This window comes from Sarcophilus harrisii, chromosome 2 (genome assembly GCF_902635505.1).
Source record: "Sarcophilus harrisii chromosome 2, mSarHar1.11, whole genome shotgun sequence".
In the NCBI taxonomy this organism is placed as follows: Eukaryota; Metazoa; Chordata; class Mammalia; order Dasyuromorphia; family Dasyuridae; genus Sarcophilus; species Sarcophilus harrisii.
This window is the reverse complement of record NC_045427.1, coordinates 329403858-329417911: the sequence shown is the minus strand read 5'-3', so window position 1 is coordinate 329417911 and position 14054 is coordinate 329403858. Positions and strand designations below refer to the sequence as shown.

General features: G+C 33.0%; 1 protein-coding gene across 2 annotated transcripts in view; it reads right to left on the bottom strand.

The window, feature by feature from the left end:
- Nucleotides 1-229: 229 nt before the first annotated feature.
- Nucleotides 230-14054, bottom strand: part of KLHDC1 (kelch domain containing 1) — a 48722-nt gene continuing 34897 nt past the window's right edge. Inside the window, exons 10-13 of one of the 2 annotated variants that reach the window (XM_031952823.1) lie at nucleotides 13079-13151; nucleotides 7967-8051; nucleotides 2017-2069; nucleotides 230-1568 (exon numbers count right to left, since the gene is read on the bottom strand). In XM_031952823.1, coding sequence (XP_031808683.1) covers nucleotides 1400-1568; nucleotides 2017-2069; nucleotides 7967-8051; nucleotides 13079-13151 — 380 coding nt within the window. In that variant the 3' untranslated portion in view covers nucleotides 230-1399. The remainder of the gene's footprint in view (nucleotides 1569-2016; nucleotides 2070-7966; nucleotides 8052-13078; nucleotides 13152-14054) is intronic. The other variant, XM_031952822.1, reaches the window with a different exon arrangement.

The window sequence follows — 14054 nt, the reverse complement described above, 5'->3', positions numbered from 1 at the left end:
TCTAAGATATAAATCACTTATAAAGATCCTGCATCCAAAATCTGCTGAATAGACTACAAAAATAAAACTAACAAAAAATTAGGACTCAAAAATTCTTTGCTCAATTAACACTAATAATAACTATTAATACTGATCAAAATTAGAAAAATAGTAATTTCCTATATCTTATACAATAAATAAATTTAGACAAAATATTTCAATACAGAAAATATAAATTTTATACATTCAAATACACTATTATATATAAAATATATCTCTAAAAACTTTCAGTGATTAGAGATATAACAAACTATATTACAATTTGCATTGTTAATTATATTTCAATGTAGAAATATGTAATGCCAATAGATTTCAAAAATAGTTTGAACAATTTCAATTCTGGAATAAAGATCAAGAATGTAAAAGACTCAACTAAAATGGAAGTCTGTGGTCACACATTAAACCTTTAGCACATTCTTTAATTAGGTCTAATTGGTATTACTCTAGCCTGCCATTTTCCCATAAGTAGCAATATCAGAGATTAAAGGGGAGATACTATATGTTCATCACCCAAGCATCCTGAGCATCTACTTCTTATTATTTTATAAGGAATTATGGATAGGAACTTCTTTTGAGCTGTTATTGAGTTATCACCTTTCATTTAACATAAAAATTTCACAGGAAGCATTTTTATGAAGCAATATGTTTATAGAACTGTAGGTTATTACAAAAATTATTTCTTAATGAACCCACATTACTCACCTAAATGCTACTTGTTATCATGTTGTTATACACAAAATTAACTAAACATCTTATACCATTCATTGTATCGGCTGTTTAAGGTAATAAGGATATCTCAGAAACATATGTAAAAAGGCAGGACAATTCAGTGTTTAATATCATTCATCCCAATATTTTTTCATGGCTAACATTAGCAATATTTATTAGGTTAAAAATAAAAACTTAAAGATTGTTTGTTACTTGAGAGAATTTATTCTCTCCAAAAATCAGTAACAAAAAGTAAAATATATAAGATTTCAGGGCACATGTGTTTCTTCACATTCCTGAATTCTTAGACAAATCGCTCATTTTCCTGAATATTTTGCATAATATTTTCAGTGAAGATTGAACAATGGAATAAATTCTTATTTTCTATTAGTTACTAGTTTTCTAGAAGAATAACCTTACTACAAACTTATTTGAAAGGTGGCCTGTTCTTAAAATTTTAAGTTAATCTGCCATTCTTATATCTAACATCCATCATTATTATATAATCCCTCCAAAAGTACTTTTTTTTTTTGCTGCCAAATACTGTTTTTTGAGGAGAATACCAGAATTAAAGCTATTAATAGCTTTTCCAAATGTTTTTTCTTTTCCAAAATGTTCAACATAGTTATATACTATATATAACAATAACAATTCAAAGATATTTGTCTGTTTCTTCAGTTTTAGCTCTTTGTTCTTGTCGATGATTAGCTGCAGTCCAAAATGTTATTTTTTTGAGAACTTGCTGAAGAAGCTTTGGAGGTAATAAAGTTATCTGACTTTCTAAGATGACAGCATTTTTACCAATGCAGTCGAGACATAACCTATAAAAAATTAGTCATAAGTCTTTAGACTCAGTTTTTAGGCAATCAACAAACATTTAAAACAACAAACATAGTGCCCACTACATGGTAGGCACTGTACTTGTCATTTGGGAAACAAATATAAAAGTGAGATAGTTATTTCTAGCAAAGAGCTTGCACAAATAAATAAATACAAAATATTTATGTAATAAATACAAAATGATTAATAGTCCATGGGGATGCTAGTATTTCTTCCTTCCCCTAAGTAGTTCAATACTTGGTGCAACTATAACAGTTTGCATTGATTTGCACATCTTGAGGAAAATACAAAAATTTTCCATGCTATTCACAGACTATTCAAAGAAGCATGTTGTTCTCCAGCAATAGAAAAATATACCAATTCACTCATTTAGGAAAACTTATGACATAGCTATGTACATATAAAATCAAGAAATAAAGATTCACTTACCTGAGAAGTGAATAAGGTTGAGTTTGAAATATTAATAAATCATTACAGTGACCCTAAACAAAACATAATATAAAATTATGTTAAAAGGCAAGTAGTGAGAGGCAGCCTGATATAAGAGAAAGAATACTTAACTTTGAAGTAACAAGTTAAGTACAAGGAAGTTCAAGAAAGTACAAGAAATTGAGTTTTTAAGCTGTTTCAGACATCCTGGGAAAAGTCATTAAACCTTTCAGAACCTTAGTTTTCCCAACCAACCACATGGACCAAACTTATTTTATGTGTTATCAACCAACAAGCATTTGTCAGTTGTTTTCTTATATCAAGCACTATGTTAGGAACTAAAGAAACAAATACAAAGCATGAAATGGGGAAGGGAATGGGAGAAACACATGATTTAGGTAGATCAGTATTTATAAAATAAATATAAAAAGAATAAATATGGGCTAGTTGAGGAGTAGAATAAATATGAGGTAGTGCACTGGTAACTACAAGATGACAAGATATTGGTAGACAACCTGTTTTCCAGATCTAGCTGGAAAAACAATCAAGCTTGTCATAACAATCCTTTGCTTTCTCACCCTCTGGATAATTTTAGCCACAGCAAAATCCCAGAATTATTTCATATAATTATTGTACTGTTTTGACCAGCACTGGATGTTCTCTGATCTCAAGTCAGACAAATACTTCCTGTATCCATGTTCTGATCATGAAGCCCTGCTTTGAATCAAACTTGTCTCATTTTTGCTGTTATCTCTCATTGTCGGGGTTACAGCTCAGCGTGTAGTCACTGGTATAAGTAGTGAGATTTGGCCCCAATAAAATGAGTTCCCCAACTAGGGATAGGGGCCTGGTACATATGTCTAGTTTGTTAGTTTGCCTCCTTGCTTGCAAGTCATTTCCTTCACTATGATTATGATTCTGCATCTCTAACCTCCTCTATTTAGCTCTGGCCATCTATAGGTTAGAGGCCAGTTTAGTTTAGTTGACAGAAAAGAATCTGGAAAAACTTCACATAGAAAGTAATGCCTGAGCAGTATCTGGAGGGAAGAGATGGGTTTGATTCTATGAGGCATTCTATGTACCTTTCAAAAATGGCTATCCCCTTACATCTAGCAACTAAAGAAGGGGCTATCTGGTCTTGAAGGCTTGACTTGAAAATGGGCCTTTGGCCAAGTAACTCTTTTCCATTTTTTTTTTTTTAATTTCCCTCCTGGAGCACTGGTTTTAAGTTTGAGAAATCAGGAGCATCTGGCTCTCAACTGGAGTTTTCTGGCAGAAGGAAAAAGTTTTTGCATTTCTATATGATCATCATCGCCAGATTTTTAAGTTGAACAACATGGAAGCAGAGCCAAAATGGAGTAAAGGCAGGGACCTGCCCGAGTTTTTCCCTAAACCCCTCCAAATATCTTTGAATAATGACTCTAACAAATTTTAGAGCATCAGAACCCACAAAAAGTGGAGTGGAACAATTTTCCAGCCAAGAACTATCCAGGAGGTCCCCAGAAAAGGTCTGTTGCACCAGGGTGAGTTAGCAGTGCAGCCCTGACCCCAGCTATTCAGGAACAGGCTTTGGGCCTCTGATTTAGTAGCAGCACTGAAGGTTTCCAGACCTCTTAGCCCACAGACATCAAAGATGACTGGGAAGATTGGCGAGAAGGGTTTGTCTCACTAGGGTGAGAGGGCCTTGGAAAACCAATGGGCCAGGAGCAGGCTTTAGGAGCTATTGAGTTAGCAGTGGTGGCTGAGGTTTCCAGAGATCTCAGCCTCTACAGTAAGGTAGTCAAACAGCTGGTCAGAAGAAAATCTCTTCACTAGCACTGAAACAGGCTTCTGTTGTTTTGCCCATACTCCTATCTGGGATGTAGTCCTGGCTCACAGTCCCAGGGCGAGAAGGAGCATTTAATAATACACTAGAACTTACAGCCAGAGTAGATCAGGGACCCTCCTCAAAGTTCCAGGGCAGAAAAAGGTTGTTTGTGGTCACTCATAGACTAGAGCAAAGATCAGGAATGTAGTATGCAAACTTCTTGGATCATATCACCTTAGAAGCATTGAAAACGTACAGGTCCTTAGAAGGATCTATGCACAAAATCCCTGAAGCTGTTCATTTGGTCCCAGTAAATCTCTCCATTTAATAAACTATTAAATTGTTCTCTAATCTCTGTCTTGCTCAGTTTCTCTGGCATTATAAAACTACACATCATCTTTCAAGAAATTATCAAGGAAAACTGATATTTTAGAATCAGAGGGTAAAATAGAAATGAAAAGAATCCATTGATCACTTCCTGAAAGAGCTCCCACAATGAAAAGTCTCAGGAATATTATAACCAAGTTCCAAAATTCCCAGGTTATGGTGAATATATTACAAGCACTCAGAAAGAAATAATTCAAAGATATTGGAGCCACAAGATTTAACAGCTTCTACATTAAAGAATCAGAGGCTTTGGAATATGATATTCTAGAAAGCAATGAAACTAGGAATACAACCAAGAATCGCCTATCCAGGAAACTGAGTATAAATCCTTCAGGGAAAAAGTTGGTATTCAGTAAAACAGGATTTTCAAGTATTTGTGATAAAAAATACTGAATGGAAAATTGATTTTCAAATACGGAACTCTGGAGAAGCATAAGGAGGTGATCAGAAAAGTGGTATCATTAAGGGACTTAATAAGATTTATCTGTTCACATTCCTAGATGGAAGTGATGCAAATTGTGTCCCCCTTGACTTTTGGGGGGGAAAACAGTGAACTCTGAAACTCCCCTGACAGAGACCCATCCTTCAAGGCAGTTAAGTGATTTCATTAAGATCAGCCCAGGATCACTCCCAGGAGCTTGAACTCCCCAATTATTGAGTGGTTTGAAACTCCCAAGATAAGTATTTTCTTTTCAATTGGAAATCTAGGCCTCGGGCAATGACAATATTAAAAAAATCTCATTCAATGGAAACCCTACCCCAGACTGCCAATAAAAAGACAATTTTGAATTCCAAATCTTTGCAGAAGTCTGAAGTAGGATTATGCTTTGCCAAGGGACCTCTTTTCTTGGAAAAGCTGCCTACCAGGACTCTTGTCTGCTGTGAAGACATTCTGGAAGAACCTCTTGCCACTGAGGAGTCTGTCTTCCTAACAAAGGTGGCTTGTCAGTGCCAATAAAAATTGCTTTTCTTGCCACATTCAGATTCTGGGTTTGTGAATTCTTTCACATTGGACCTGCACCTGAAGGAATCCCGAAACTCTAAAACTCCTCAAAGGACAAATTCTCCTTGAATCCTGCCTTTGTGGGGACCCCACCCGAGGACAAGCAGCTTCATTCTGTTGTCTGGGTGGGGCTGGTTGAGTTTGGAGATGGAGATACCAACCCTATTCAATTGAAGATTTTTTTTTTTTTTTTTTTTTTATTTAATAGCCTTTTATTTACAGGATATATACATGGGTAACTTTACAGCATTAACAATTGCCAAACCTCTTGTTCCAATTTTTCACCTCTGAAGATTTTCTATTCAATTATAACTCCACCCACCAACCTTATCTGGAGGGAGAGCAGGCCTTGGATTATAGCCAAAAATTTCCTTATAAAAAGGGCAATTTTAAACTCATTTCTTTGCAAAGGTCCTAACATGCCATGCCATGTCTGCCATGCTATACCAAGGAAACTTCTGCCCGCTGGAATAATATTCTCTTTCAGCGCCACCATCTCTTTATCCTCACCTTTTTCCTAATGAGACTTTATGCCTCTGTCAGGATTTCTCTAAACTTTACTTCCCAATCCTAAAATAAATCTATTTTATCAATCTAGGTTTTCAGGTTCATAAATTCCTTTACGAAGAATTTCTGTGCTGCCAGAAGTAGGTATCCCAAGGGGGTATAGGGGAGACTAACCTCTCCATTTGTTTCCCTGAACCCCGAACCTGCCACTAGACCTCATCATTTAACTCCCTGACCACCAGGAACACTAATCTAATCATTTGGTTCCCTGACAATCCTAAACCTAAACCTCATCAGGTCAGCCAGAGAGGATTTTCACAACCCAATTCTCTACCACGAGGATTCTATATCAGGAGGATGATATTTGTAACTCGTTACTTTCTCATTATTATGGCAGTTAGGAGTATATATAGACAGACACATATAGGCCACAGGTGTGAGTTGAATATGAAGGCATAATCTTTTTTTTTTTTTTAAATGATAAAATTAAGGGGTGACAGAAGAATGTATTTTGTAATATAGCTATAAATAGCTTGATTAATTCATCTTAAAACTTGTCATATCTTAACCATTTATCAATTGGGAAATGACTTTTTTTTTTATAAATTTGACTCAATTACCTATACTTTTGAGAAATGAGGCCTTTATCAAAGAAACTTGCTTCAAAATTCTTTTCACAATTACTACTGCTAATTTTATTTCCTGTTTATTCTATTCTCTCTCTCCTTTTACCTTGCCCCTCATCAAAAGAGTTTTGCTTCTGATCATTATTCCCTCCTTTCTATCATCCTCCTCTGTTCTCATATCCCCTTCTACTTGCCCAAGAAGGCAATACAGATTTTTATACCCAACTGAATGTATATGTTATTTCCTCTTTGAGCCAATTCTGATGAGAGTAAGGTTCAGTCACTCCCTCATTTCCCCTTCTTCCTCTCCACTGTAAAAGTTTTTTGTTTTTTTTTTGCATTTTTTATGGCAGATAATTTATTCCATTCCACTTCTCCTTTTCTAACATATGACATTCCTCTCACCCCTTAATCTTATTTTTTAAAATATTATCTCTGCATATTCAACTCACAACTGTGCCCTCTGGCTATATATACTCCTCCTAACTGCACTTTTGATTGGAGAAATGCAAATTAAAACAATTCTGAGGTATCACCTCATACATATTAGACTGATTAATAGGACAGAAAAGGAAAATGACAACTGTTGGAGGGAATATGAAAAAAATGAAAACTTAATGCACTGTTGGTGAAACTGTGAACTGATTCAATTATTCTGTGGAGCAATTTCTAAGTATGTCCAAAGGGCTCTAAAACCATGAAACCTTTTGACCTAGCAATACCACCACAAGGTCTGTATCCCAAAAGAGATTTTTTTTTTTAAGAACCTTCATATACAAAAATATTTGTGGCAGCTCTTTTCCCAAGAAGAAAAAAATTGGAAATTGAGAGGATAGCCATCAATTGGAAAATAGCTGAATAAGGTGTGGTATGTGATTGTGATAGAATACTACTATTCTGTGAGAAATGATAAGCAGGATGCTCTCAGAAAAATCTGAAAAATCCTCCATGAGCTCATGCAAAATGAAATGCACTGTGTACAAAATAATAATAACAATGTTGTGGGGTGATCATCTATGAATGACTTAGCTATTCTCAACAATACAATGACTCAAGATTACCCTGAAAGACTTATGATGAAAAATGCTATCCATCCCCAGAGAAAGAATTGATTGTGTCTGACTATCGACTGAAGCATACTTTTTTTTCACCCTTATTTTATTTTTCTTGGAGGGTTTTGTTTTTGTTTTTTTTTTGGAGGGAAGAGAGGATTTATATTTTCTTGAACAACAAAGAGCCAAGTACTCCACCAAAGGCCTCACTCCAAATTGACATCCATTCACTAATCAATTTTCTTTGGGTCCAAGCCATCAAACAATCTGAAATATTTCTCCAGCTTAACAACAAGGAAAGCTTGGGAAAATTTGTGTTTTATGATGATATAATAGAATTAATAGTCCTGCTTTTATTTTACATTATTTTATAGATAGGTTTATTTGAAATGCTTCCACAAAAGCTATTAGCTCTGAAAGACAGCAATTCATTAAAAGGAGCCATTATTTCATCTGAATTCTTACTAATTTTAGCAAGAGAATTATAATACTCCATTTTCAATGTCTCACTCTATAGCCTTTTAATTTTAATATTAAATAATCAAAAAAAAAATCTAAATGTACTTACTGTATCCATAAAAAGTAAATCATCTTTGCTCCCACCAAATACCATTACTTCATTTTCTTTTCCCAGACAGGCAGTATGCCATAACCTATGAGTGAAAATTATAAGGAATGAGTTACTAATAACAAATGGATATCACAATATCACAAAATAACAAAAGGCCATCTATTTCAATAAAGCAGAATGTTTACTTGAATTAATCTTTACTTTTGGCATGTCCTCAAAGGAGTTAACTAAAGTATTCCCTCCAGAGTTCATTTGCTCAAAGGATTTTAATTACAAGCCCCGGAAGTAGATAACTCACTAATGGCACCTTACTGTGATAGAAAGAACCCTGGACCTGAATTCAGGAAACCTGGTTCAAAACTCAGCTCTGTAACAGTAGGAAAGCTACACAGTCTCTATGAGTCTCCACTTCTACATTTGGTAAAAAGGGGAGAGAGAAAATATTTGGCTATTACCTCCTAAGAATGTTTATGAGGAAACTATATAATAAAAGTGTTTTTTAAATGGGTTACTATTATCATCTCAGCTCTGCCTCATCTTTTTGTCTCTTTTTTCATGACATGTATCTTAAAATTTTGAAAAGTGAACTCATTATCTTTGAGAAAAAAAAAGGCATACTTTTGAATTTCCCTTTCAATGGCACTATCTTTCTTCTGATTAATTTACAGACTTGATATCTTTTTGTCATTTCTAACAGTTTTCTTTTCCTGCCAGATACAATCAGTTTCTTTGCAGATTCTAATTTGCTCTCCTTCTATTCCATTCCAGCACTATAGTCTAAGACCTCTTTACAAATATGCACCACTACAACATCTTCCTAAGTCTTACCTTTATCCTCACAATATCCTTCTATTTTCTCATATTTCTAATAAAGAATAATAATCTTTAAATAAAGAATAAAATGATCCTCTTGAAATACTTTTGTGAAGCCATCTAGCTGCTCAAGAATCTTCAGCATTCCCTAGTATTCTGAGGAACTTTAGCTTTCAAAACGCAATGAATTATAACTTTTCCTCTAACCAAATTTATTTCTTGTTATTTCTCCACCATGAATCTTCCACTTTAGCTGAATTTATCTACTTGCTAATCCCAGCATAACTTATTCATTTTTCTTTCTGAAATGTCCAATAGTTTTCCTTTCACTTGTCCCATACTGCCTTAAAAATTTGCTCAAAAATTACCCTCAGAAAGCAGTCAGTACTTTACCTCAACGTGATTTCTTTGTTTACTCAGCTATTTGGTACTTAGCATTTTCGTACACTATCAATTTATATTTTTGATTTGAGGATCTATAAACATGTTCCTCTCTTGGCCCCATCAACCTTCCAGTCTCCCAGGTTTATTATCCCAGCATTTTCTTCAATTTGTCAATCTCCTTCACCCTACCTAGTCAAACAGTTGTCATATTTTGCTGATTCTACAGCTACAACATATTTTGAATCTCACCTTTCAACTCACAGCTAATATTTTAGTTTAAGTTTCTTACCTCTCACCCTCCAGCTCCCAAAGTGCTTTTAAGTTGAGACCTAACCCTATCACTCCCCAAATCAATCAATTCTAATAGCTTCCTATTGTTTGTAGGATAAAATATAAACTGCTTTTTTTTTTAAACCTTTTAAAGACCTTCAAAACCTGTTCTCAAACTGTCCTTTCATAAACAATAGATATTAGATTATACTCTGCAATACAGACAAACTGGACTTCTCTGTAATGCATACACATAACACTCCATCACCTATCTCCACGCCCTTGTTTTGGCCATATCCCATTGTGCAGAATATAGTTGCTTTCTACCTCCTAAGAGTCCTAAAGAAACCTTTAAGACACAGCTGAAGCACTCTTATACACGAAACTTTTCCTGATTTCTGCCTCTAAACCCCTAAATCCTAGTGTTCTCCTAAACTACTTTGTATTTAACATATACATACATACATAGATAATGTATATATGTATGTACTTCTCTCCCCTAGTCTTTCTCCTATTAGAATATACACTCCTTGTGATTGTTTTTTTCTTTATATTTGTATTCCTAGTGCCTAATACATAACAGAAGCCTAATATATGCTTGTTAGCTGGTTGGTTTATTTACTTTTGGAAGAAGAAAACAAATTTTTCTTGTATTTCACTATCGTATATATTTTTAAGTGCTTAATAAATGTTGCAGATAACAAAAGCAACCTCAAAAAAGACTAGTCTTATTTATTTTATTCAGTGTTTTAAATTAGATAATTCTTTCTACAAATCTATGTATAAAAGAGCAGAACATCTTATACCCTGAATGGGGGGTGGGTTTGAAGACTAATATATATCTCTAATTTCAAGGAATATACTTATGAATTAAAATGTGTTTTTTTTTTTTTTTTTTTTTACTTATTTCACATCACTCACCAAGAACCAATTTCATAGTTTTACAGCAACATTATATTTCAGCAAGTTCCAACTCTCAGGGGAAAAAAATGCATGCAAGATTTAAAAATGTATTCTCCAATTTTAAGGAATAATTAAAACTTGGATAAAGCCATTGAAAATGCATCTTGACAGCAGAGACCCTTTGAGAAGACTCTTATACTTTACTTAGAAATTAATCAAAATACTATTGCAACTCTCCTCAAAATAATCATATTATTTCTTATTTTTGTTACCATGTAATTTGAAAAGATTAATTTTTTTTAGCTTAGCTTTCATAATTATACAATACATACAATTTGTACCTCAGGCTAAATGATTTTTTCAAATACTAAAGCACAAGTTCAATGGCAAGTAAAATCACGGATCAGAATTAGGTCATAAGAGTTTACTTTGGGGAATATTCTGCCCAATTCTCCAATTCACAAATCAGTTCAGGTAAATCTTAAGTGAAAACTCATTATAAATTTTTTTTAAAAAATGATATATTTTGTTTTTACATTGTAATAATTTTCTCATCCTTCTATCCTCAACCATTACCACCACCTTAGCTATCCCAAAGCTTCTTAAGTACAAGGGAGAAAGATAAAATGGGGGAAGGGAGGGGGGAAAGCCCACTTATGAGTAGGGTATAATTCATATATCATCGAAAAGAAAACATATACCTTGGGCATAATCTTTGGGGCAGAACAATAATTCCTAAGGACCAACTCCAATATTTTATTGAGAATCTCTTAGAGACAAAAAGGAAAACCTCATAATTAGTAGTTGTATCAGCTACTATTCAGCTATTGTCTACTCAAACCAAGCATAAACTCTGGTTTAAGAGAATTATGGAGAGAAGGTAAAGCCACAAGGGGAGAATTGGGCAGATTATATTTTTAATTACTTGAAAAAAATTAGCACAAACTGAATTTAGACAAACTAAATTCTCTTTTTCATTAAAAAAATTTTTTTTCAGTAAATATTCACTGTTCTCCTTACACTAAACTGTATCCCACCTTTTCTCTTCCTCACCTCATACCTGAAGATAGATCTGCCTCTGTCTTATCTGCCTTAGGAAAATTCTGGCCTGGACTTGATCTTCGAAGAACACTGGAAAGCCTTTCCTGCCTTGATTTTGGTGACATTCTAGCTTGCAACCTGATGTTTTTTTCTACAGACTCTGATAGTTTATGTCCTCTCACAGCTGCTCTAACTTATCACCTAAACATTCTAATAAAGCATATTATTTACATGACATGTCAGCTGAATTAAAAGAAATCTTTTTACATAGCTCTTCTACCTAGGATTATATTGAAAATAGTTTTGTTGCTCTAGTTAATAATCTCTTAATAAGTTCTTAACAAATAGTAAAATATGATATCCCAGGAACAATTAACTTTAAAAAAATACATTTATACTACCAATACTACCAATCTTATACTTAGCACCATAAATTAAGGAATAAAAAATGACTGAATTTTCTAGACAAGTTAAAAGATACATTCTGAACAGTTATTACAAATTAAAAACAATGCAGGAATCACATTTCTATAGGCAATGAAAATATGAAAATCTCATTGTGCTTCTGCACTTGATGTATAATTAATGTTAAAGATTTTCAGGTCCTTTTGTTAAAGAGATTAGTAAACAATATAATAAATTAAAAATGCTAAAAATTATTATAATATTTATGTTACTTCAATAACCTACAGTAAAAAAAAAAAAGTTTCTGAAAGATATGACATGAAAAAAATCTAAACCAAAGTCCATTACTACTAACACAATAACAATTCTCAGGGCAGCTAGATGGCATAGTAGATAGAGCACCATCCTGGAATCAGGAGAACTTGAGTTCAAATCTGGCTTCAGACAATGAACACTTTCTACCTGGATGACCCTGGGCAAGTCACTTAACTCCAATTGCAAGAAGAAAAAAAAAAACAATTCTCATACCACACTTAATAGATTTAAGTTAACATAATTTACTATTAATTATACTAGAAAATCATAAAACAGAATATAGTCTCAAAATGCTTTTTTATAGTCTAACATTATTTCCAAGATTTTATAATTTCTAATATATACTTCAAATTTTCTATTCAAGCAATTTAGTAGGATTAAATGGGTTACACAATTAATCAGGAATTATATATATAATAATATGCTTTTCCAAATCTAAATTGACTTAAATACAAATTTCTCAATTGATTAGACTTCAAAACATTTCAAAAAGCAAATTTGTACTGCCACCACCCAAACCAATAAAAATTGCTTTAAGAATTGCACATGTTTAATCTATATTGGATTATTTGCTGTCTAGGGAAGGGGGAAGATGGGGAGGGAGGGAGAAAAATATAGAACATAAGATTTTACAGTGGTGAATGTTAAAAACTATCTTTGCATGTATTTTGAAAAATAAACTATTATGAAAATGCTTTAAACATTAAAATCAGCAATAATTTTCAACATCTTACTGTCTTTATCAAATATGATTATCCACTTAATCTCAAAGAATAATATACTTAAGTATGCAATAAATTAAATGTGGGTCAAATAGTCCTAATAATGGATTATAACTATCAAATGAATTCTCCATATAACATCAAATTAATTAAACATTCTGATATTTTTCTTTTATATTAACAAATATTCTGATTTTGTGCTATGCTTTAAAACTTTTCAAACATATTCCACTATGTGTTAACTTTTTAGACTTACCTGGGCCTTGTCTTAGGTAAATGTGTAAGCTGTCTCCAACCATTTGTTACAACATTGTGAATCCATCCATCACCTGTAATATCATGCATGACAATTAGAAATAAAGCTTAAGTTACTTACACAGTTTTTATTTTTCTCTCTATTTGCCTATCATCTTGTCAGAATATGCATATATGAATAAATATGATCTTAAGTGTAGATGAGAGAACTGAACAGGATTAAAACAGCAATGAGTCTTTACAATTTACAAAATATTAAAAATTCATTCTCCTTAATTCATAGGTCAGTGACTAGGAATGGAAACGCTGGTTTAGAACAATGGGTGATGTTTCACATAATTCTTGCTCCCAAAAAAGAGGGAGAGGGGTAAGAACAAAAAAAAAAGAAAACGCAAATTATCCTTGCTGAAATGTTGATTGAATTATTTATTATTCTCTAATTTTCCACAAGCTTTGACATATTAGTAAATAAAAAAAATAAAATGAAACAAAAAGGACATATTAGTTAATCACTATTCTATTTCCAAGAACAAGAAAGTACACATCACTAAAAAATAACATACCCTAATTTTGTATTAGCTTTCATTTTTTGAATTTAGTATTTCAGGATCTTTTTTTTTTTTCATTAGGATTCTTTTCTTTCATTAGGATATCAGTACTATATCATCATATATTCCCTTTCAAATTTCTCAAATTATGAACCTGACTGTGATTCTTTGTTACTTAAATTGCTTCTGAATGAATGAAGTACTTTTATTTGATAGGGAAGCTCTACGTTAGGCTATGAAATTTCTAGGTCTTTCAGGAAGCGATCAATGACATTCTACCTTCCCTTTGCCACCTGGCTCAAAAGATCCCCATAGTTTTATTATTTTTTAATATGTAGTGTCTAAGTCTTATCATGATTTTTAGGGAGCTCAATGATTTAGTATGTCTTAACTTTTCCAAGTTATTTTTGATATCAAATATTTTATATT